Source organism: Acanthopagrus latus, chromosome 4, assembly GCF_904848185.1.
Source record: "Acanthopagrus latus isolate v.2019 chromosome 4, fAcaLat1.1, whole genome shotgun sequence".
NCBI classification, from domain to species: Eukaryota; Metazoa; Chordata; class Actinopteri; order Spariformes; family Sparidae; genus Acanthopagrus; species Acanthopagrus latus.
The window spans coordinates 25,942,098-25,966,693 of NC_051042.1; the positions used below are offsets into that span (position 1 = coordinate 25,942,098).

The 24,596-nt window shown below is 42.7% G+C and overlaps 1 protein-coding gene across 1 annotated transcript in view; it reads left to right on the forward strand.

The window, feature by feature from the left end:
- Positions 1-24,596, forward strand: part of galnt2 (UDP-N-acetyl-alpha-D-galactosamine:polypeptide N-acetylgalactosaminyltransferase 2) — a 57,628-nt gene extending 33,032 nt beyond the window's left edge. The window contains exons 2-16 of the mRNA XM_037095020.1: positions 445-532; positions 4,010-4,163; positions 6,765-6,863; positions 6,979-7,046; positions 7,139-7,204; positions 7,359-7,480; positions 9,466-9,553; positions 11,179-11,266; positions 11,469-11,572; positions 13,453-13,579; positions 17,981-18,073; positions 18,941-19,024; positions 19,512-19,638; positions 20,924-21,043; positions 21,152-24,596. Coding sequence (XP_036950915.1) covers positions 445-532; positions 4,010-4,163; positions 6,765-6,863; positions 6,979-7,046; positions 7,139-7,204; positions 7,359-7,480; positions 9,466-9,553; positions 11,179-11,266; positions 11,469-11,572; positions 13,453-13,579; positions 17,981-18,073; positions 18,941-19,024; positions 19,512-19,638; positions 20,924-21,043; positions 21,152-21,307 — 1,584 coding nt within the window. The 3' untranslated portion in view covers positions 21,308-24,596. The remainder of the gene's footprint in view (positions 1-444; positions 533-4,009; positions 4,164-6,764; positions 6,864-6,978; positions 7,047-7,138; positions 7,205-7,358; positions 7,481-9,465; positions 9,554-11,178; positions 11,267-11,468; positions 11,573-13,452; positions 13,580-17,980; positions 18,074-18,940; positions 19,025-19,511; positions 19,639-20,923; positions 21,044-21,151) is intronic.

Genomic DNA, 24,596 nt, shown 5'->3' on the forward strand with positions numbered 1-24,596 from the left:
CTTTTAAATTAATGATATTAAAATAAATGATAAAATGTGTGACATTTAATATTTCCCTTTTAATTTGCTTCTGTTTTTATCTACCTATGCATCAATTCCCCTTTAATGTGCCCTCCCATTTATTTTCCTTTTTATAAAGGATTTTCCTAAAGTTGACTCCATGGCACGCCTCTCATTTGCATAAAGAAGCAGAAATTCATAAAGAAAATAAACTATTAGTAGTATCAGTATACAGTTAATATGAGTAAACAAATCAAATGCGAAGGGAAACTAAGAAATTGAAAATAAATGGGAAAGGAAATAGATAAGAGAATTAATTCGAAGGTGAAAAATACAGGAGATAAACAAATTAACTCTCTCTCCCTCTGCTCTCCTGTTTACTGATTTTTTGAGTAACTGTGTGCATCCATCCTAATGTGTGACTCATTATCCGGTTTGTTTCAGGATGATTGGGGCTCCAGTGACTCATCCAGTCGAGGCAAAGCTCACAGCTCTGACGACAAGTCTCACAGCATGGAGACTCTGCCTCCAGGTAGGAAACTTCCATACCCATCATGCACTGTAATCACACACTGCGACTTTATGTACGTGGAAGTTTGATGGGGCTGGGAATGGATATCATGCTGCGGATAAGGACATTTATTTGAATGTTCAGTTCAGTTTCCCATTGTTGCGTCCCAGCTGTGAAACATGTGCAGCGCAGGCTCAGTGCACCACCGACATGTATCCAGAAAGTCTTCCACATCCTGTTCCCACAACTCCAACCACTGTGAAATGTGGTACAACAGTGGCATAGTTTGGAGTGTATTACCAGCAGAACATGAACATCCTCTGCCTGTTTAACCTTAGCGTGTTAAAACAACCGCAGAGAAAGAGAAGACCGTCCCAATACGGCCTGCAGGGTGACACAACCTTTGAAAAATTAGAGCTGCAAATGTATCCAAAATAATTCAGGGATCCATTTTAATCTCGCCGCAAAACCCAGCTATGTGTCTCCACCCAGGCTTTGAGAAACATTGTTCCCTGCATTGTGGAGCTGAGCAGTAAAGTCACAGCAGAAGGAGCATCCAAGCAGGGAAGATTTCTCATGCAGCTCTCATCCTCAGCCCCGGCTCAAAGCAGCCGCCCCTCCTTCACAAGCCCATGACCTGCGAAAGCTGAACACACGCTCTCTTATCTGATCCGGCGGTGGAAATGGAATCCAATTTGAATGCTGAAGTGGGGGCATTTCAACTTCAGGGTGACTTTACACGATTACAACGGCGGCTGGCGTGACAGACACAAACTCACAGAAGAAGAGAGACGGCGGTGGAAAAAGAAAAGAGAGGAAATGGGAGGTGGAGGGAAGAAGAGTAAAAATTTAATAGAAGATGGACGATAAAGTCATGAAAGAGTAAGAAGAAGAGGGGAGTTAGAGTTGTTCTGGAGTGTTTGAATGCTCTTTCTAATTTAAAGTAGTCGCAAGAACAGGAGCCCGTCTCCATCGCCGTGTGCATTTTAAACACGGCGATGCCCCGAGTGAAGCTTATTACAGTGAATATCAGATGAGCTTTCTTTGACTGTTTTCTTTTTTTTTTTTTCCAAGCTCTTTTTTTTTAAAGTTGTGCCCGCAGTGTAAACACAAAAACTCCCCCGCTGCTCCGAGCCGGTCAGCTAATAGGGCCAGTAGCTCCACGGTGAACTGCCAAAGACAAAGATTCAGCCAAAGATGGCTGCAGCGATGAGCACACCGAGCAGCAGTTGGCAGTTAACTCTGGTGATATGGTGCCTCCTATTTGTTTTGGAGTAACCTTCGACAGATGGCCACATCTTACACACTGCACCTTTTTCTAATATTGAAAAATGAATCCACTTTTCTGTAACTGCACCCCCTGAAATGGTTCCTGCTCATCTCCAGCGGTATGCTGCAGTGATGATGTAGAAGCGTACCTCAGGACCCGTGACGTCACTTTTTGCACGGTTAAAGGTGCAACAAAGCACATATTGAGAAATGCCGCTTTTCAGCCTGGTGTTGAATTCTTCTTTGAGGTTTTATTTGGATCATCTTCAGGAAGTGAATCAAATAAGAATCTGTGTGTCTGTGTGTGTGCACAGTGAGCGTCGGCGTTCTCCTGTTCTCTGAGCTGGTAGGCGGAGAGGGTTCATGGTTCAGTACAGATCGCGGGAACAGTTCCGAGTGCCGGAGATATCGTTCGTCGAAAAACAGCGTCGAGGGATTTTCAGAAAATTATTCCAACAAACAACAACAAGCAGTCAGCGGCTGCTGCAGGGGGGGCGAACAGCTTCGTGACAACAGGCTGAGGTCGAGCGAGAAAGTGTTTCAAACCAACAAGCCGCACGAATCACCAGTAGAACAGGCCCAGAAGCAGCAAAACCACCAGCTCAGTCACGAAGGGTGGACCTGCCGAAGTGGCCTGAGAGAGTATCGGAAAAATGTCATGCGAATGAGTAAATCCCAGCGAGAGAGTGGACGGTTAAATCTGCTCTGGGTGTGTGTGCAGCGTACAAAGAAACCAGGAGGACTGAAAAAAATGATCCTCTGTCTCCCATAAGTCTGAGCCGAAGACTCGCAAAAGCTTGAAACATTAATTTTCTCCACATTAATTACTTGCTGCCACTAAACAGAGATATCAGCGAGGACATCACACACTCTGACACATGCGGCAGTGTCTCGGAGGCGCCGTCAGACAGACGCAGGCAGATCATTGTGAGCTTCAGCTAATTAGCATGCCAGACACTTTCACATGCTGTCAGGGTAGACGCGCGCACACACACACACACACACACACACACACACGCACACATCACTGGCTTCCTCCTCATCGTCGGACTCAGTTTCTGTCTGTCTGTCTGTCTGTCTGTCTGTCATGCACACACTCATCCATACTGGGAGATAGTGTAATCTCACGCTGCCATATGCTTAACACAAGTCATTAGCATAGCAGCTGCACCCGGCTAATTAGTTGCATTATTATTCGTGTGTGTGTGTGTGTGTGTGTGTGTGTGTGTGTGTCTCAGTAGTCAGAGATAAACTGTGAAATTAAACATGACAACTCTCTGTGTTTAGCGAGCAGTGATCTCTGTAATCTGGTCAGACAGACACAGTGTGCTCCCACTGTGTGTAGGCTTTAATAATGTTTAATATTACGTTTTCCAAACTTCTGTTTCAGGCTGCAGAAAATGACTGAAGTCAGTAGTAGTAGATTTTGTGCATAATAAATGTGTTTTTTTCCAGCTTTTGCTGAAGTCTTCTCACCTCGTTTTCTGTGTGCTGTGTGGATTCTGTTCTGCACGGTTTCGCATATGAGCAGAATAAATCTCGTGTCAGCTTTCCTCAGTGCCGTGTTGCCGCCTTGTCAAGCAGCAGCTCGACGCGGCGAGGTTTCCTTTCCCGTCAGGCGTCAGGGATTCTTGCATCAGCCAGGCTGCTGCCTACATTTCATATTCCCACTGATGTATAATCCCATTCATTCCTGAGACACATTTTCAGCCTTTTGTGGGGGTTTAACTTCGTCGTTGGTGGCTGCTTTTATTTTTGGATATGCCGTGTTTATTTAACACATATTTAATGTGTTATTTAACCGGTCGCATGGAGAATCTGCTTCTAATTAAAAACCTGGACATACAATATGTTCTCTGGTGGTTTGGTGTTTATCTGGTAGTTGGAACATTTAGAAGAAACTGATTTTTTCCCTCTTTGTCATCATAATTTAACATCTAGATCTTGTTACAAGGTTAAATAGTGTGTTTTGTGCACTAACACCCAGTTTACTCTCCCCAAAATGCCCTCTAGTGCTCATGGAGGCTGGATTTTATGTATTTTCAACATTGTTCAGCCTCTCCCTCCATCTTTTTCACTTTCCATTACAGTTATACCACAAATCTGGTGAATATCACAAACAAATAACACTGGCGTATTTTTCCAGCATGTCATGTTTATTGGCTGTGTGTCTAAAATGCATTGTGTGTGTGTGCGTGCGTGTGTGTGTGTGTGTGTGTGTTTTTCCAGGTAAGGTGCGCTGGCAGGATTTCGACCAGGATCTGTACGTTGGAGCCACAGTTGTCCGACCGGGTCAGGATCCGTACGCCAGGAACAAATTCAACCAGGTGGAGAGCGACAAACTGCGAATGGACAGAGCCGTGCCTGACACAAGACATGACCAGTATGTGTCTCTCTTCATTCTGCCATCAGCACACATGCACACGCACGATGATGTGATCAGACCACAGTTCAGTCTCTCTTAACCTTCATAGTTGCATGTGAAGCTGCAGGGGATTGTGTGCGTTCACGCCGTCCTTCGCCGTCTGTGTGGTTGACTAATTGGCACATGACTGGATAACATCTCTTGGAAACTCCCTCTATTGTGGACTATCAGATGGAACCAGGAAGTAGTCGCAGAATAGACACGCACTGTTTGCTGTCAGCTCCATTCAGAGCACAAACCGCTGCTAATAGCTGCCCATTGTTCTGCCAGGCAAACTGGTGAGGAGGCAAAAAAAGAAAATCAGGGCACAAAATCTCACCATAACTGATATTATTCAAATAAAAGGGATCCAAAAGAAAGATTCCTCTGTCTGCCAAATGTTCTCGTTGTCGTACTAATTATTATGCGGGATATCAGTCATACCCAAAGAAATCAAGCTGCCTTTTTCAATCCTCGATGCTATCTCAGTTCTTATCCGTTGCAGTTAAATTTGATGACCTTTTAAAGCTCCCTGAATTTGGCAGTGACCTGGGTTTATCTTTGATCAGAGTTTTGTCACATGTCACAGCTCCTTCTCTCACTCATTTTTCTCGAAACTTCACACTGTTATATTTTGTATTTCAACATTAAACCCTGCAACGTAAAGTTAACATGGCGGCCCTTAAGCGAATGAACTGTAAATCTATCCTCACCTATTTCTTATCATGACTTCTTTCCAAACATGCTTTTCAAGTTGTGGAAAATGACTGAATTAGGTGTATGAATCACCTGCTCTGTGTTGATTCCTGTGGTGTAGTCTCTGTTTCAGTGGTGCTAAGTGGTCCCACTGGTTAACCCAACCTGGACGCTCTGAAACACCCTGAATCTGTCCTCAGAGGATATTAATTCTCACACACTGAGTCAAAAGAACACTGCAGTGGGCTTTTTGTTCTTGGCTGGAGGACAAGGGGGTGCGTCTGGGGGCCTGCACTCCCTTCTCCTCCATGAAGAGCTCCGGCTGATGGGGATGGACCGCCAAAAACTGCTGTGGGCAGTGATTGTCTTAAAGTCTGCTGCTTTTAATCCAAAACCTGTGCTTTCCTCTCCTGTGCTAATGAATCTATTTTTGCCGTTGGCTTTACGTGTTTTGGCAACAAAAGCCACAAATGAAAAAGAGGGAAAAAAGAAAAGAGGCACAAAAAAGCAAAACTGTAGCTAAACTGAAGGAGCTACTGGCCGCAGCATTTGCATGCCGTCACATTCCAGAAGATTTTCTGGTACTTTTATTTTTCAAATGGGTTTGAATGACATTCAAAAGTCTTATACAGACAACCTGCCTTTCTTTACAGATGGAAAAAAAAATTTAAATCTGAAATCTTAATTAATTCATGTGGAGTTTAATTTTTCACCCATTTAAAATGTTCTTTTTACGCTTAATTAACATTAACAACTGAAACCTGCCCTCAGATGGAGCGGAGCTGCCAACACTGTCATGTTAAGATAGCACGTCATCGTATTCAGCCAGTGTAATTCAAAAACTATTCCTATAAAGGCAGCGGTCTGGCCTCACTGATGTATTGACCTGACAGAGACAGCTAGAGCCATTAGCCCACTAAAAGAGCGGGGATGTGTCTCCTATTGACTGGGTAGTGATGTGTCATTTGCACAGCTTGCAGCAGCACTGATTGTGACCGGTTGACCAGAAATAAAGGGCCTGGCTGAGGGGCTGCGGGGGGGTTTCAAACCAGGACTGCTTGATCAGGGCTTCAGCACAGGATAAAAAGAATGTGTAGGCTTATTCAGCTTTTAATAACACACACACACACACACACACACACACACACACACACACACACACACACACACACACACGTTTGGCTGCAAGCAAAAAAAAAAAGTACATGTCGATTCAAGGTTGATGCAGCTGCAATATTGACTGTTTCAAGGCTTTTTAAGGTGGTGCTGCTTTGACAGACATGGTACTGGGACAAAAGGACTGCACATATCATACACACACACACACACACACACACACACACACAGTGTACTGTGCATTCAGTATTTTTGTGCTTTTGTACACTACATACTGTACATCTGGTATGTGTTGTAACTTGGGAGAGAAGCGGTCCCACAGTGATAAATGCCCCATTTTCTCCTCTTCATCCTCTGCTTGGCACACCGTCTCATGCAGAGTCACCCGTGTTCCTCACTTTTAAGCCGCGGTGAGGATTTGTCTCTGCTGGACACACACGTATACACAATCTCATGGGATTTTTACCCTGCGGTCTGTAAAACCCACTGTCAATCCCAGCTTCAGCAGAGCATTACTCTGTCTGTTGGTGTGTGTGTGTGTGTGTGTGTGTGTCTCTTCATGTAAACGTGTGTCGGTGTGCGCTGGCTCCCATTTACTGTGTATTCAGAATCTGTGCAGGGAGTGGTCCCAGCTCACAGCTTTGCTCACACGTTCAGCTGTGAGTGTTTGTGCGCATTCATACACGTGCAGGCATTTATGTTTTTGCTGTTTAATCTTTTTTTCTCTGGTTTTTATTGCTAATTAATGTGGCGTCTTCTTTTGTTCAGTTGCAGACACAAACAATGGAAGTCAGAACTGCCGGCCTCCAGCGTCGTCATCACTTTCCACAATGAAGCTCGCTCTGCACTGCTGCGGACTGTGGTCAGGTAGGTTAATGGTGTGTGTGCTATACACTTCAAAAACTTTTCAACTTTGATTTGTAGGCTTACATTCTCCTCTTTAATACTTCCTTTACATTCCTTCTCTCTCTCTCTCATTTAGTGTCCTGAAGAAAAGTCCTCCTCACTTGGTCAAAGAGATCATTTTGGTTGACGACTACAGTGACAACCGTGAGTAATGCATGCAGACGAACCTAACAAGATCAGCGTTTGAATGCGATGTGTGTATCATCGGGGTGGTTTCTGCTTTGCGTGTGTTTCAGCGGAGGACGGAGCGCTTCTGGGGAAGATCGAAAAAGTGCGAGTGTTGAGAAACGACCGCAGAGAAGGTGAGAAGAAGGACGTTTTCTGTCATTTTCATATCAGTGCAGTTATTTATTCAGTGTCTATGTGTTGAGGGGGGGAAATCGTCCTGATGGGTTGCAAAAATGGTTTTATCTGACTTCCAGTTTTTTGTTTCTTTGCAACTCGTGCCTGTCTCAGGACTGATGCGTTCGAGGGTTCGTGGTGCAGATGCCGCCACAGCACCAGTCCTCACCTTCTTGGATTCTCACTGTGAATGTAATGATCACTGGCTCGAGCCACTACTGGAGAGAGTGGCTGAGGTACACAGGCGCACGCACACACGCACACACACAGACACACACACACACACACACACACACACACACACACATATATATATATATATATATATATACGCATGCACACACACACACACACACACACTGAAAGTCAGTAGATATTTCTGTGTTGTGCCGTTGAGAGAGACACACTTAAAGTCAAAAGTTTAATAGTTTCACTTCCCTCTCTCTATAAAAAACTTGCCTCAAGTCATTACTATATATCTGTTCAGTTCTTGTGGTTTTCTCAGTCTCCATCAGCAGGGTTTGTGTACTTGCACAAAACTCTATTGTAAGTGGACCCAATTAGAGAAATGCCAATAAAACAGCGGACATGATTCACAGTGGAAGGATCCCTAAGAGGCTGTCTCAGTGTTGTAGAAGCCTGCTTATAGTTGCTCCACAGTAGTGAAAATGTTATTCATATCTGCAGAGGGATTTGTTTTTCCTTCTCTCTTTCACATGGAGGTCAGAGGTCTGCTGCACAGCGGCACCCCGGAGCGTGTAGTCAGTCATTGTCTTGTTAACAATCATGTGAAAAACAAAGGAGCGCGTGACAAATCTTCAGTAACACAGGGCTTTTTGGACTCTCTTGGTCTTAAAGCACATTTTTACATCTGCAGAAAGTCACATTTTGCTTTTCTGATCAGACATGGTGCAAAGAATATTGCTTATTTGTGAATTAAAATGTGATGTTGGAAAAAGTGAGCATGTAAGACAGTTATTTGGTTCATCAGAACTGTTATTTAGATGTCTGTTAGAAAATGTTTATATATGTTAATGTTTAGAAAAGATGTTATTTTCCCCATATTTTCCAATGCTGCAACACTTCTACACACCGTTTTAGCTCCTGTCTCTATAAGGCACACACTCCTCTAATTGGCCAGCTCTCACAGGCCTGAGCAATCACCACCATGTTTGCATTTTCTCTGCCACAGTTTTTGCCACAACAGTCAGTCTGAGAGTGGTGACTGTATAGTTGTGACATCAGAACCTTACAAAAGTCCTGACAGCTCATTTGAAAATAGTTTCAGTCTGACTATCTGCATTTTTTGGTGGATTGAGCATTTTGATACTTTCACTGTATTTGCGTCTGCTTTATAATCAGAATAGAATAGAATATTTTTTCAACAGGGGACCTTTTAAAAAGACCAAAATCTCACATGATCCTTATTTTCTAGCCCCATCGAGCTGTAAAAGGAGAAACGGAGTCATCACTAACCGAGCTGTATCACACATTAACAGTGCGGTGACGAATGAAGTGAAGTCTTTCAGTAATGACTGGCGAGGGAACGAACGTCCTGATCAAATGTGATCTCAGGGTGAAGTGGGACACTGTGTCTAAAATGGAGGTCGCTCCTTAAATATTCATGTGATATGAGTGAAAATGGGCTGATTCTGCATTTGATCCTCCCAAACGCAGTGTTTTGTCATTCCCAAGTTAATAAATGCCTGCATGCCAGTTCTAAAGCATTTTGCTGTCAGAGTAATTGACTTTGCTTTCCTTTGCTGTAGTTGCACTTTTTGAATAATGAATCACTTGATGCAGAAGAAGAGAGAGAAGGAGAAATGAGCTCTGTGTGGGTGAAGCCCTCTCGTGTCATTTCAGACCATCTCAACCCAAAGTAAACAAACTCTCTCATCACCTGGAAGCTTGTTTCTGTCATCGTTTCATACAGGCCATTTGAGCAGTCGTTGCTCTGAACTGCTATGTGCTGTGGCTCTGTGGGTTTGTGCTCTGGGTTGGATTTGGTGTGGAGGAGACGGAGCTTTGTAAACAGTGATAAACTAAACATATGAATCACTGCCGTTGATGGCAGTATCAACTTCTCAGAGTCATCTGTAGCAGCTTACGTCGGTCCCATCTGTGTGACAAGACGTGCAGTGCATGTTTATCCATGAGCCAGATATCCTGTTGCTCTGAAGAAGTCCTAATTAATAATTGTGTCTCTGCCCTTCCCTCCCAGGACAAGACCAGGGTTGTCTCTCCAATCATCGATGTCATCAACATGGACAACTTCCAGTACGTAGGAGCCTCGGCCGATCTGAAAGGAGGTACAGAGCACAAGTAGAGCACATATGTGACGTCCCCTGTAGATCAGTGAGAAGAGCTCCACAATAAGTCTGTGTTGGATAGATTTTTAAGACAATTGGGTTTTTTGTAACAGTTCTAATGACTCTGCTGTTGTGTCACTAGCAACATTAACACCCATTGTTTTGGCATCCAGCGCTGTATTTCATCAACAGCTTTCACTTAAGGCTGCTGTCGCTGTTTCTCACAAGTATACACTCGGCATGTTTAGTCTAACAGTGAGCTGGGTATAAACTGTCTGCCATACTGCAGGTCTGACTGGGTTTTGATAGTGTGGTGCTTTCATGAAGAGACCAGGTTAAAGATCCTCTCCACACACACAGCAAGTTTCTAATGTGTGACTGACATGGTTTTCAAGAGAAAAATAATCATTCCCGCATTAAAGTCTTTAGAATCACTTCTCCTAACCCCCTGTAAGCTCAGCTCAGTGTTTATGCAACAGAGGCTTGAAGATTTTTGTGTGTGCTGAATTTAGGATCCGTGTACACACTATTTATGATCTCACAAATCACACTCATAGGATGAGAAAAAGTCAAATATGTCAGCAAACATTCTAAATTTGCTGTACGTATGGACACTATCATCCCACAATGCAATGCTCAGTTTTAATGGAGGAACTGGTCAAAGGAGGGAAGAATCAAAATTACTTGTGAACATCCACAATGAAACCGTACGGCCATAATCAACATTTATTTATTGTGATCTGTTGTGGAACATGTAGCAGCTTAACAGCGAGATATTTCCCTCAGTTGCTGGAGGGGATGTAGCGTTCAGGTCCTGTTTGATTGACACTTGATGACACAAGTAGTATTGTTTTTGGTTGGTACAACACTGTAAAGTGTATGAATTTGTACTCATCCAATAAATTCACAATGCATACTGACACTTCATTTACGGCTCCTTAGAACTTCCAGCTTCAGCATGTTCATGAGCTTGTAAGTTAAAATAATGTGATCACAACATGGAGGCTACAAGTTGTGTTGTTGCTCTGAGCATTTAAACAACATGTTGATAGCTGTTTGAATGTTGAATCTTTACATTACGAAGTGCTTTTGTCACAGTTTTGTTGCAGTGCCAGTATTTTACTTCAAACCACCAAAATATTGCTGTACCTAACTTGTTTTACCACTGATCCATAACTTTACTAACTGACCGAGCTCACTCTACATGTACAAAAACATGTGAGTAAAACGTCGTGTTCCAAAATTTTGCCAAGTTTTCAAGTTGTTCTTCCAATTTGAGCGGTAACTCGTGAATGCTCAGTCAGGAACACATTTTCCAGTTATTCCGACGCCACCTGAATGCAGCACAGTGTCTTTCCTCTGAGGTGACTGTCCCGTACTATTTCCTTTGCTTTCTAGTACTAGTACATGAAAGTGTGACAGAGCTCCGTATACTGTCAGGCTGACGGGTTGGACTCTGCTGACACATTAAAACATGCAGACAGTAGCTCAGCCAATGGCAGATGCATCCAGACAAATCTAATTATATAACCAAACTGCTGCCCAACTAATGTTCATAATTTTGTGTGTGTGTGTGTGTGTGTGTGTGTGTGTGTGCGCGCGCGTGTGCGTTTTTCCATCGGTAGGTTTTGACTGGAATTTGGTGTTTAAATGGGATTACATGACTCTGGATCAGAGACGAGCCCGACAAGGCAACCCAATTGCCCCCATTAAGTAAGACTGACACTATCTGAGATAAAAAGCACTCACACACACGACTGACACACTTTTGTTTGCCAGTTTCTACCAACTGTTAATCTCACTCTTTCCCTCACTCCATCCCCCCTGCTGCCCCCTTTTCTCTCTCTCTCTCTCTCTCTCTCTCTCTCTCTCTCTCTCTCTCTCTCTCTCTCTCTCTCTCTCTCTGCCCCCGCAGGACTCCGATGATAGCAGGTGGTCTATTTGTCATGGATAAGGAATACTTTGAGCAACTGGGAAAGTACGACATGATGATGGATGTATGGGGAGGAGAAAACTTGGGTGAGTGCCGCTACAGTGCAAATGCGGGTGGAGCATGAAGTCAGTAGAATCGCAGCAGACGGATGATGGTGGTTAGGAGATGACATATGACACAGTAATGGACGTCAGAGGAATAGGAAGGCTGGGTCAGTGAGAGAAGCAAAATTAAAGAGTGCGTTAAGGAGTAGAAAGTAAAATGGTAGCGACAGAAAATAAACTGCTGTCAGCGTTTATCTTTAATACACTCGGATGCTGTGATGTGTCGCACCCAGACTAAGCAGCCTCTAAATATGAAAGATGTGTCAGAGGTTTTATCAGAGGCATTAAAGGCCTCATGTTGGATACTTTTATTTTGGTAGTCTACAAGAAAATGTTAACAGGCTTCAATGTTCAAACAACACACATTCATCTTTCTTGAGAGAGTTAGATGAGACTGATAGCAGAGATTTCTCTCTCTCCCTCTACAGGTTCATTTCAAGTCACTCAAATTGAGAGAGATGCAAGATAAGATAAGATGTACATTTATCGATCCCTTGAGGGAAAATTCTGTTTGACACAGCAGCACAGGAAAAGAAGGAGCAGTGAGGGAAAAAGAAAGATAAAAACAGACCCAAAATGATCTGCAATTTCCGTGTAAATGTGCAATTTGCAAATGTTCCCGAGATAAAAGAAAAGTGGAAATGTTTTTTAAAAGTAATTGGACGTCCTTTGCACTGAAGTGTCATGTGAAACAACATCTGCCATCTTGTTTGAGTGGGCCAGATGTTTGTACAGCTGTAAGTCTTCCTGGAGTGTTCTTGTTTATCCACACTAATTCATTTTATTTGTCTTACTTATTTGACCTTTATTTGACAAGGGAAGTCATTAAGAGCAAATTGTTATTAACAGTGGTGGCCAGGCAAAAGGCAAAAACTCCCGAGGGAAGGGAATGGAGGGAAAAAAGATCAGTACTTAATTAACAATTAGCAAAAGTTTGAATGTAAAGATAGTGATCTGTTGTTGTTTTTATTAAAATGGAGCTTTGCATAGGAAAGAGTCGGAGCTGCTCCACCCCGCGGGCAGTCTTTTTGCTAAGCTAAGCTAACAAACTACTGGCAGCTTTATATCTAACTATCAGAAAAGTGATATCGATCTTCTCATCTAACACTCAGCAAGAAAATAAATTAGCACATTTCACCAGTCTTTGCAATTTCTTTCCATCGTAATGGCTTTTAGCTCAAAAAAAACAAAAAATCACTCTGCATCAATATACAATCTGCATCCTCTCTTGAGACCTGATGCTGAAGTGGCACCGATGATCTGTCTCACACTGTGATTAACTCATTAACTCATCTTCGGTCTCCTTGCCAAGAAAGTGATCAACAAGAGAAAACCGTTGAGTAATTTGGTGGTCATATCCGGGGGAAAGACTCCTCCAGACTTCAGTTGATCTCATGAAATTACAGTGTTAATGTGATAATGATTATAGTCAGTATTTAGGGGAAAATAACCACAGTGTACACAATGGAGATCATTTGCAAACAGTAGAAATGATATAATAACAGCCCCAGTCTCCGTGATGCTTTTGTCTGAATGCAGTTGGGAAATCGCCGAGTATAAACAGAATGATTCATGCTCCTCTGGAGACGGCACAATGATTCAGAACTGCATCGACACTTCAGATACTGGTGTCTTTGTGTGCTCATTTAGGCGACACTCGTGCAAATGCCGACAATGAAACCTGATGATATGAACACACCAAAAGCATTTATGAGGTGCAGGTTTCCTGAGTTAACTTTAGCACAGGACCTCTCACGTCCTGCTTATAATAATGAACTGTGACATTTTTGCAGAAACAGTTTGTTGTAAGTCTTATGATCTGTGTGCACGTGTGTGTGTGTGTGTGTGTGTGTGTGTTTCAGAGATCTCATTTCGTGTGTGGCAGTGTGGTGGCAGTCTGGAGATCATCCCCTGCAGCAGAGTTGGCCACGTCTTCAGAAAGCAGCATCCATACACCTTCCCTGGTGGCAGCGGGACTGTGTTTGCAAGGTAACACACACACGAACACACACACACACACAGGAGCAGGGTGGAGCAGTCAGTCACTTTTCAGGTTCAACACATCACATTCATTCGTTTATTTAACTGCAGGATAACAATATTTACCATTTACACCTTTTGTTGAGTCTGTACTGGAAATCTGGTGCTTCTCATGAAATATAATTAAATCATGACTATGCCTTCAATGTGTGTGATGTTAGCGGGGCGGCTGCTCAGCAGGCCTTCTACTAATTGGAGGGTTGGTGGTTCAATCCCCAGCCCAACCCGTCCACATCAAGTCTACTAATCGAATTTCCCAAAACGTCTGTGGTGATTAGCTCAGTTAGCAGAGGGAGACTTTGTCTTCGCTGCAGTGGCCTCGGGTTTGAGTCTTGGCCTGGGGCTCTTTGCTGCATGTCAGAAGTCTCACTGTTCTAATATGTTGTCAAAGTATTAGTCATCCCTTCAACATTGTCACAATACAATATCGAGGTATTACGTAAAAAATATATTGATGTTTTGTTTTGTTGCCCAGTGTTTTCGCATTTATGAAATGCTTTTGAGGAGATTTCAAATTATCGAGATATACTCTGTGTACTGCAATATAGCCAAAAATACACCAAAACTTTTTAAAGAGAATGTTTTTTCATTTCAGTTATTGCATTTAGGGCTGCACAATAAATCAAAATATTATTGAAATTGAAATGTGGCCCAGTGAAACATCAGAATCATAGAAGCTACTAGTCTTTTTTTAAAAAGATGCTTTATAATGAGGGACTGTAGAGCTGCAGAGATACAGCAGCCAACTTATGTCAAACCATTAGGATTGGATTTCAGTGGAAATGAAAACTGTGTCTCATAAATGATCATTATCACTAATCATGCATCACATGGTAATCGTTATATATCTTTTAAAATAATTGCAATATGATTTTTTTCAAAAATGTTTTACTGTGACACACAGCCCAAATGACTTTCCCTCTGTGAAACACTATTAAGACATTTCCTTTTACTTCAATTATTTCTGATTTCGGTAGCCTCGTCCCTTGTACCAAGTGCTGTTGTGTACACTGAAACATAAATAATTTAGTTTACTACAGCTTTGAGAATTAAACCGGTGTTGGATAATTAAAACCAAGCACTAACAATTAAAAAGCAATTAAAAAGTAATCACAGGGAAAAAAATGTCTTCAGATTTTGAAAGAATGCTCTTATTAAATATAGAAGATCTGTTTTTCTGTGTGGGTGTGTGTGTGTGTGTGTGTGTGTGTGCATGTTGCCCTCTAGTTCTGATACATGTGACAACATAATCACTTAACATCAGTCCTTGGGAACATGATACGTGGAGAGATACGGATCTCCCTCTTTGAAACTGTCTCTAACCACAAGTATCCACCCCTGGAAACGAGCCCAAGAAACCCACACGGCCCTGATTAAGAGCATCAACAACCCTGATAACAGGGAACAGGGAATTTAAAGTGCTTATGGTTTCTCTGGAATAACAACATGAAGCCAAGGGGTGGAATAAACCAATACGTGGAGTATCTTGAGTATCAGCTAATCGCTGTCTTAAGTATGTGTTTGAAACGGGAACCGAGATGCTTACAGATGATAGTGATGCCTCTTTTAACAGAGTGTCACAAACATTTGACTCTAAATGAAAGATGAAAATGACTAAATGTTTCCTGACAGCTGTTACCAACAGAGATGCTCAGGATGTAGAAACGAATCCAACCGCACACAAGAAAAGAGCACGAACATCTTAACACTACTTGACTGGGCCCTCAGCTGGATGAAACCAAAAAGAAAAGACTGAGTTTGAACTTGGATTAGATCTTAGAACTGCGAACCAACTTTGGATTAAACCGTGTCAGGGCCTTTATAATGTGTTCACTCTGGATATGACTCAGCTTCAACGCCTCCTTTTGACCGAGGTGCCAGTATATTCTTATCAAATCGTGTCTCAAAAGTAGTTGCATAATCCTTTCCAGCACTTCAAAATATCGTTCATTAATTGGTTGGGTGCGGTGATGTTCTCAAGCATCAGTCTCAACAATGCAGAGCAGCTTGTCGGCGCTTTTAGAGTGCTTCAGTTGAATGTCTCACCCTTCAGTCTGAATAAAGCAGCAGACACCCTCCCTGTGTCTGCTGCCAGGGACCCTGGGGAACTACCAGACAGCGCAGGGTTTGTCTGCTTGGACGACTTTATAATTGTTGTGGGAGTTGCATCTCCCAAATATACAGCTTACGTACATTGGACATGTGGAGATGGGACCAAAGTGAAGAGGGGCCCCCCCAGGCCTCATATAAAGCTCCCAGTAGAGTGCATTACCTCTGTTGCTGGGCCACAGGTGGATCAGGATGAAATGCAGAGATTTCTTCACAGCTGGTTTCATGTTGAAAGCAGTTGTTGTGAAAAGTACTGAAACGGCATCTGGTGTCGCCTCCAATGAATTTTTAAGTTCTCTGATGTAGAGATGCCAGTGTCCGTGGTCTGGGGTATTTTTATTCCACTAAATGGGTCCCAGCAGAAGCAAGTCTTTGGTGTTTGAAACTGAGATATTGTCTGTAGCAGAAGTTCACTGTGTTGGCGTATCATATATTTATTGTTGTAAAAAAGCTCCCAAAAGTCATACTGAAGTAAAAGTAAAGATATTTTGTTAAGGTCATACTTTGGTTAAAGTGAAAAGTTACCCACACAACTAATACTTGAGTAAAACTTTTAAAGTATCTGATATTAAATTAAAGGTTGCATATTGTAGAGAATGAGATTCCCTGTCTTGCTAGATTATAAAACAGGAACGTGTCAAAATCTCCAATCGTAAAGAAACAGCTCTGCCTTTAAAGGAGCTGCCAGGACTCAACAATCCAGCATCACCTTCAGCCCCCAACGCAGAGTTTGTTGCAAAAATACTAACAGACCTGAAGCAGAAAGTCGGTGGGTGGTTGCTGCTCAGACCTGTGGGAGTTGACCAATCAGAGCAGACTGGGCTTCTAAGGAGGGGGTTCTTAAAGAGACAGGTGTGACAGTATGCAAAAAAAAACCCAAACATGTATTTTCTAAACAGTTTAAGTGGGAACCTGAAAATGATCATGAGCCTTTAATTTAATAGTGCACTGCTTTTGCTTGATTTCAATTTATGTAATAAATGAAGTTCAGTAATATCACAATATGTAACTTTAAAGTTAGGTGGAGTGGGAGTATAAAGTGGCCGAAAAATTAAATATTTAAGTACAAGTTTGGTCTGAGCACCAGTGTTCTGTCTGGCTTGTCTGTAAGAATTTATATTTCCTCCAATACAAAAAGGCAAATTGCAACACTGTGGTTAGTAATTTGTTCCAGCAGTGAAGGCAGCTTTCCGGACACATCTGCAAATACAAGTTCTGTACCTGTCTGGAACTGGGTGCGTTTTAGCTGTGTTCAACGAATCGAAAGATCTTTTCCAGCAAACCTGTCATCTAGAAAATAATATATGGGCATGTTGTGTTCGGCTCCAGCTGACACGCAGTCTGACACCACTGTGTTAGATCATCAGAAAAAAATGGAAATTCAACAAAATGTCATTTGACTTCATGTCAACACCTTGCTGTGCTTGGCAGCGTGCTCGCACACACACACACACACACTTGTCCAATGTCTGCAGTTAACTGGAAAAATAAACACACCTTTGTCTGTTTAACCAGTGAAACTCTGCCCTCTAATGGCTGCAGAGATTTATTAAAAAACTGTCAAGAGAGAGCAGGACTGAGATCCTTTGTTCCAGATCACATACTTTTTCTTTGTACCTTTTAACTTGTGCTGCAGCAGTCAGGACGGCGTACTTTGTCACAACATCATCCTTTGAACATCGGCCCCCTCCCTCATACATCATCTCAGTCTGACGCAGTATATTGATGAATTAATTACACGCGGCAGACACAATAAATGTTTTGCACTTTCACTTGAGTGCAGTGTCATCTGTCACAGCGGCGTCGGCCATCTGTCAATGAGCTGTCATCTGCCTCTGCTCTCTCAGCGGGCTCAGTCAATGTGACCTCCCGTTCGCTGCGTCGAGGATTGTGGGTCAGAATATCCAGAAAAGGATGCTGGCTTGCATCATGGAAAATGCGACCGGATGCAGTGGGACATCCCGGTCATTTTACCTCTGCCAAGGATATTATGATTTCTACCGTGTTCTTTTATTGGCTGGTTGTTTTGTCAGCAGGATTACACAAAATCCACAGAATGGATTTCTATGAGACTTGGATGGAGGATGTGTCTCAGCCCAGAATAGATCCCATTAACATTGAGGCGTTTTTTTGACATTTTTGTTAATGATGAAAAAAAAAAAAAAAATCAGGTGGCTGGTATCTCCATTTTCTCCCCGTCACTCACTCATCTTTCATTTTCTTCCCTCACCTCTCTCTCAGGAACACGAGGAGAGCAGCAGAGGTCTGGATGGACGAGTTCAAAAACTTCTACTACGCTGCCGTTCCCTCAGCGCGAAACGTCCCCTACGGAAAGTGAGTACCATTAAGTGTGAGCCCCACAGGAGTCAGACAGCATGATATAACTAGATCATAAACTCAAAAAGGCGGCCTCATGAATGGGCATATTAATTGGATTGCCAATTAGCAGCGTGTCGGCTGTAAACGAAAGTCAGTTACCCTTTTTAGTCCTGTGACACCAGGAAGCTAATGTGGCTTGAAAGAGAGCAAGAAGTCAGAGCTTGATTTGCACTGATCAAAACACTGCCATATTATTTGACACGCTTAGTGGGATTAGTGGTTAATTATGACACGATATGCCAAAGCGGAGGAACATGATGGACACAAATGGCGCTGCTGAAGAGTAGCGAGAATCAGATGGCAAAGCTCCATGAAAAAGTGTTAGTGGCTTATGAATATCGACATTTTTGCACGGACATACATGGTTCCCAGAGGAGGAATCTGATTGATTTGGGTAGATAAAAAGGCTAATATCCTATGTGCAGCTCAGCAGCTTCACTGTGTTACTGGATCAGTCTATTTTCTATGGTTGATTTCAGTTACTTTGCTGCTCCGTGCCCATTTCCACTTTTTGCACTTTTCTCAGCTGAGGCTGCAAAAGAGTACATGCTCTCACATTTATACAGTGCATAAGTGCATGTCCATTGCTAGACAAAGATTAAAATGCTTATTATGTGACCTTATGGGAGCACACTTGGCATCTCACTCCAGTGCCAACCTAAGCTGTTATTTTCCCCCAGAGGATGCAGCCTCAGACGTGCCCTCGGCCTCCACCGAGTAGGAGGGCTATAATTCAATCAGTGTCTGGGAAACGTTTTGAAAACCTCAAGCGATCAAACCTCTAATTCTCTCGGTGCATCACCGTCTCTTTCTCTCTCTCAGTATCCAGAGTCGTTTGGAGATGAAGAAGAGATTAGGCTGCAAGCCATTCAAATGGTACCTGGAGAACGTCTACCCTGAACTGCGGTAAGAAGATGAGAGACTTTGCTGGAATATGATGGGGTACACAGTGTGACACAATATATTATCTTGTGTAAGCAGACCGGAATGACATGTAGGAAACCGTCTCACCTGAACTGAATTTGCAGCGTTACGAGGACGTGGTTTGCAGGAGGTCACAGCTGTGCCAGGAGTAGCACTGTGACTGTGATCTCCTCTGTGCTAATGCTTTACACTGTGGTGACACTAATGACTAACCCATGCTAGCAATTATGACTCAGGCACATTATTAGATGTTGGCAGGTTTGCAATTTGTCACCTACATGAATGAGATTATTAGTGTCTGAACGTAGCATATCTAAATATGAATAATCTCAAATGTAATAACATAAAAGTTGTATTGTCCAATTTATCAGACGGCAATCGAACATTAACTTTCGATTGCTTTTTCGTCATCACTTAGCTTTCCTCATTTCCTGTTCAACAATTAAGTTTGTGTCTGTGTGTGATTCAGAGTCCCAGATCACCAGGACATAGCGTTTGGAGCCCTGCAGCAGGGAGGAAACTGTCTGGACACCCTGGGTCATTTTGCAGACGGGGTGGTGGGCGTCTATGAGTGCCACAACGCTGGGGGAAACCAGGTAGCGTTACAGCGACAACACACACAGGTCAGCTTGTCAAACCTTACTCTCAAGACACCCGGGGGGCACTTGGTGATGGTGAGAGCCCACAGGGTGTTAAAGGATTCAGCAATTAAAGGTCAAACGCTACACAGACCGTAGGAACTATAAAGAGGAAATGTGTCCATATATCTGTACAGAATAGTCTGTGTGTCAGTCCACCTGCAAACTTGGCATGAGTGCTGAAAACTCGGCTGACATTCAAAATTGGATTTTAACATTATATTTCTTGGAGGGTGTACAGAACAGCTGTGAGTGTGTGTGTGTGTGAGTGTGTGTGTGCAGTTTCTCAAATAGTTTGTAACTTAAAATAGAATGACAGGTGTGTTCTTACCGGGAAAACTGCCATGAAGAGTTAAAGTCCATCAGGTTTACACGTCTGGTTCTCGCCTGTCGTTTTACCAAATGGAAAAAACTTATCACATCACGTATGCAGTTTTTCTCATTTTAGGAAACAAATGTGAGAAAATCTAGCTCGAAATCAACTGTAGCAGACAAAGACGCTTCATTAAATTCAGGTTGCATGTCTTGATGGACAGTAACAACTGTCTTCTTGGGTGTTGGTTATACTGAATTGAAACAAAGTCACTGATCACCACAACTATTATCTAGCCAACAACAGAGCAGCAGTATCCCTCTTGATTAGATTGTATAAAGAGGGCACGGCTGGTCTTAGTAATGACAATTGTCTATTTTCCAATTTTTACAACTCTTTGTATTCCTCCAGCTGCTTCAAAACAAACTCAAGCCAGCAATGCAGTTTTGCCTGTAGTATAGTTCCCTCAGCTATCCTTTCATTCTCCTCAGATGCTGCTTCAAACAGATTAAAGCCAGCCGTGTAGTCCAGCATCAGCTTTTCATCAAACCTTGAAATATTCCACATCTTCCAGACATTAGTGATATTACTCAACTTTTGAAGGCAGCCGTGTGGTTAAACATCAGCTCTGCGTTCTCTACTTGCAACCTGTTAATCTCAACGTAATTAAGTACCGGCATTTGGCGCAAACAACTTGTTTTCGACACACTCAAATTTGTGGTGTACTTTTTAAACCGAAGACCAGAGAACTTATAGCTGTATCTGTCGCTGCATTGTGTTATGAGATAGAAAATCAGCTCCAGAACATAATATTGAGACTCCACATAAAACGACTTGGATTATCTTTCCCTCATAACATCCATAACCCCAGTGTGTTGGCAGGCATGTGGGTGCATTTATACTAATGTTTTGGCATCTCGTTTTGTAAAGGAGTGGGCCCTGACCAAGGACAAGTCAGTCAAACACATGGACTTGTGCCTGACTGTGGTGGACAGGACGGCCAGTTCGCTCATCAAACTACAAGGCTGTCGAGAGAATGACAGCAGACAGGTAACGTGTGGTTGGAATGGAACTGAGCTGAACTAAAAGCATTTTTACAAACATGTCTTGTGTAGTTACCCGCTACATGTTTTTCACGACATGTTTGTGTCTCACCAGAAATGGGAGCAGATTGAGTCCAACTCGAAGCTTCGCCACGTGGGCAGTAACCTCTGTCTCGACAGCCGCAGTGCCAGGATGGGCGGACTCACCGTGGAAGTCTGCAGCCCGAGCCTCAACCAACAGTGGAAGTTCACCCTGAATTTACAATCATAGGGGGCGCTAGAGACCCTGGGAAGAGTTGGATATTGGATAGAGACACAGATAGACTCTGAGGCCCGGGATAAAGAGATGGAAACGGACTTGAGGAAAAAAGACAAAACTTGATGGATTAACGGATCCCTCTCGCTCTTCCTCAGAGATGCAGCCAGGCAGGTCTATACACCTCTCCCCCACCTCACCCCCTCCGCAAAATAAACAAGACAAAGAGCCACACCCAGTGGGGGAGGGGCTTGTAGACCAAAATGGAGTAAACAGGAAACTGACTATTTGGTGGATGGGTGTAGACGGTGATGATCATGACGAGGAAAGAAGCTTTCCATCCAAACTACATACCTCAGTGTTTTTTCATTGATGGTTCCAGATGAAAATGGCGAGTGAAATCTTTTCTGTTCTTTAACTTTCTTTAATGCTGGTGAAAAAAACGTTTTTACTTTGTAATTATTTTATTTTCCTATTAATATTTTTTATTTCTTGCTGTTGATTCTCCACGGAGGTTTGCAGGAGCTCTTTTTTTTTTTGATCTCAAGAAAGAATTGGATTTCGGTGTGGTCGCTCCCCTCCGGTGCTCTCTCTGTTTTTCACCACACTTCTGTTGTGGTTATCGTTGAGTTTTGGGCGTAGAGTGATGTGAAGGGAGGAAATGGACTTGATTCCTTGAGCTTTTCCTCTCGTTTTACTCTCATTGGTTTACAGGATCGACAGAGAAAAAATCAGCCGAGGTGGAGGGAATAAAGCTGTGCGTTCTGCTTTGTTTTCTATACAGTCTTTCTTACAGATTGTGTCTTGGGGTGGGAGGGGAAGGGGCTTCAGGGAGGAGCTTCTCTAATTAGGATGGGGCCTGACACCGGATTGGCCGGAAGTGCAGTTCCTGAAACCAGGAAGTGTCTTGAAGCCCGCCCTCAGGGTTTACTGTTTGTCTTCACGCTGTGGCACTGGCTGCTGCAGCGTCGTCACTTCTACACCGTTATGTCTCTAAAAGAAACAAGAAAAAAAAATCTCTTCTGTTTTTTTGTTTACGTCTGTCAAAAAAATTATGGAACCAAAATTTCAGAAGGATGTTTTGCGTTTCAGGAACAAGAGAAGCGATTAAAGGAGTTCTCCTTCACATGATCGCGCTGCTCTCTGACGCTGCAGTTCAGTTTGTACATCTCCTTTTCCTGCACAGATAATTTTTCCATTTGCCTGTGTCTATATTGATTTAGTAGGAAGGGTTAACGTTGCATAATCACACTCAAACCACATTCAAAGTGGCAGATTTTTCCCCTCGAGCCGACGGGTGGAGGCTGTAGGATCATTTGCTCTTGCACGGCAACAGAAGGAAACACCGGTGCTCGTACGTGGCCAATATTGACATCCCTCTTTTTGTTGACAAAGTAAAGCCTTGGTTATTCCAGCCTGAGAACAGATGCCATGCAAATAAGAAAAAAAGCATTGACTTTAGTCAAACTGTATGAAGTGTGCATGCACATGTTCTGAAAAGCTGCATGTATCACCAACAGGTTCCCACAGTTTCTCTCAGTCAGTAGTCGTGTTTTCCATCCACGTGTTTTTCTTCTTCTTCTCTTCGTTGTGCCTGTTAGATGAGCCATCTGTTCAGAAGTGTGAAACTGCAATAAACAAGGTTTTACCGTTTGTCCTTGCTCTGTTTCTGCTGGAGGTGAGCAGATTTCTTTTTGATTGCACGCGCAGGACCGCTCAGAAAACTGAGAACGCGTCTTGTTTATTTCAGCGAGCCACTTTATTCTCATAATGATATTTCAGTGTCGCCAAACAGCATTGTGCCAGTTTTTTTCTGTTACCCCATAGTATTACTGATACTATTCACAGCGCACATGTCTGTTTACAGTGCTAGTCTTTCCTTGGTTCCTGTGATCCTCTGTGCTGTTAGTCACTGATGAGTAATGATGGTGCCGTTTGGGGAAAATTGTTTTTGATTAAATTTTGGAGCAACTCATCACTTGGCAGCTTCAAGGCAACTGGATTAACATAAAACGTCTTTTGAGCAGATTTACTGTACGACAGAAATCACATGTTGCAGCCTCAAGTGTCCTATAATTTCAGATATCCTCACATGATCCTTACTCTTGAATGCTCCTTAGATCTTTCTGGTTTTTTTTTGTTTGTTTCGCTGCATCGTCTGACACTTTTCCATCCCCCTGATCCATCACCTGTCTTTTCTTTCCTTCCCTTTTGTTCCTTGGACTTGATATGCGCCTTGTCTTACACATTCATCCAACTGTAACGCAGAGTGAGCAGAGTGGAGGGAGGTGCGGCTGAGACGGCAGCTGGTTGAATGGCCTATCCTGTGACTTGATAGGTTGCTGCATTGTGGGCCTGCGGGTACGAGGCCGAAGGACCCGAAGGTGAACCTAGATGTGAGGGAGAGTTTTGTGTTGCCATGGTGACCAGACTCGGGGTGGCCCCAAAGTGGATTTAGGGTGGTTTCAGTTTGAATTTCGTGCTAATCAGATGGTGAATTTACTGAGAAATTATGGAAAAGGTTTTTTTTGTTTTTTGGCCATTCTGTTTTGGAAAAAAAAGAAAAAGTTGTCTTATTTTATAAAAATGTTGCAAATCAATAATTGTAATACAGAAGAGCTGATTGGAATTGAAGTGTGCATTGGTACAGTACACTGCACTACCACACAGTTTTAATGCTGCCATCTTCCCACACACTTTTTTTAAAATTCGGTTTTGCTTTGGAGTTTGATTTCCTCTGATACGTTGGGTGCAGGCACTATCATCTTAGTTTGTTGTTCCTTTTACATCTCTTTCATATGTATGATGTCAGATCTTGATCTGGTCGTGAGGATTACTGGTGTCTGACCCATAGTCCTCATCGGTGAGGGTAACATGTTTTTAATGGTGTACAGCGCCCCCTGTTGTCACACTTCTTGTGGGTAACAAGTAGAAAACCAAAAAAGAAAAGAAAAAAGGGACTCAAGATACATTTTTGATGCAAAATGCAGAGTTTCAGACTTTTTTTTATTAATCACATTCTTTTTTTTGTCCTTGGTTTTGTTGATTAAAATCTTATTCAGCCCTTTTTTTTTAAAAAAAAACAAAAAACAAACAGGCAGTGGAGACTGAACAGTCACACCTGAGTGGCCAACAGTTCACATGTTGTTTGAAGCCTTTTCTTTTTAAAAAAATTAGTCTTATTCTTGTAACAATGAAAAGATTGCTTTTTTTAATTTTTATTCTTTTTATGTTCGACACAGAGGAATGACTGTAGCCTCATTTTGATTGGATGATTAAATGTTTACATCTTTAGCACAGTGTG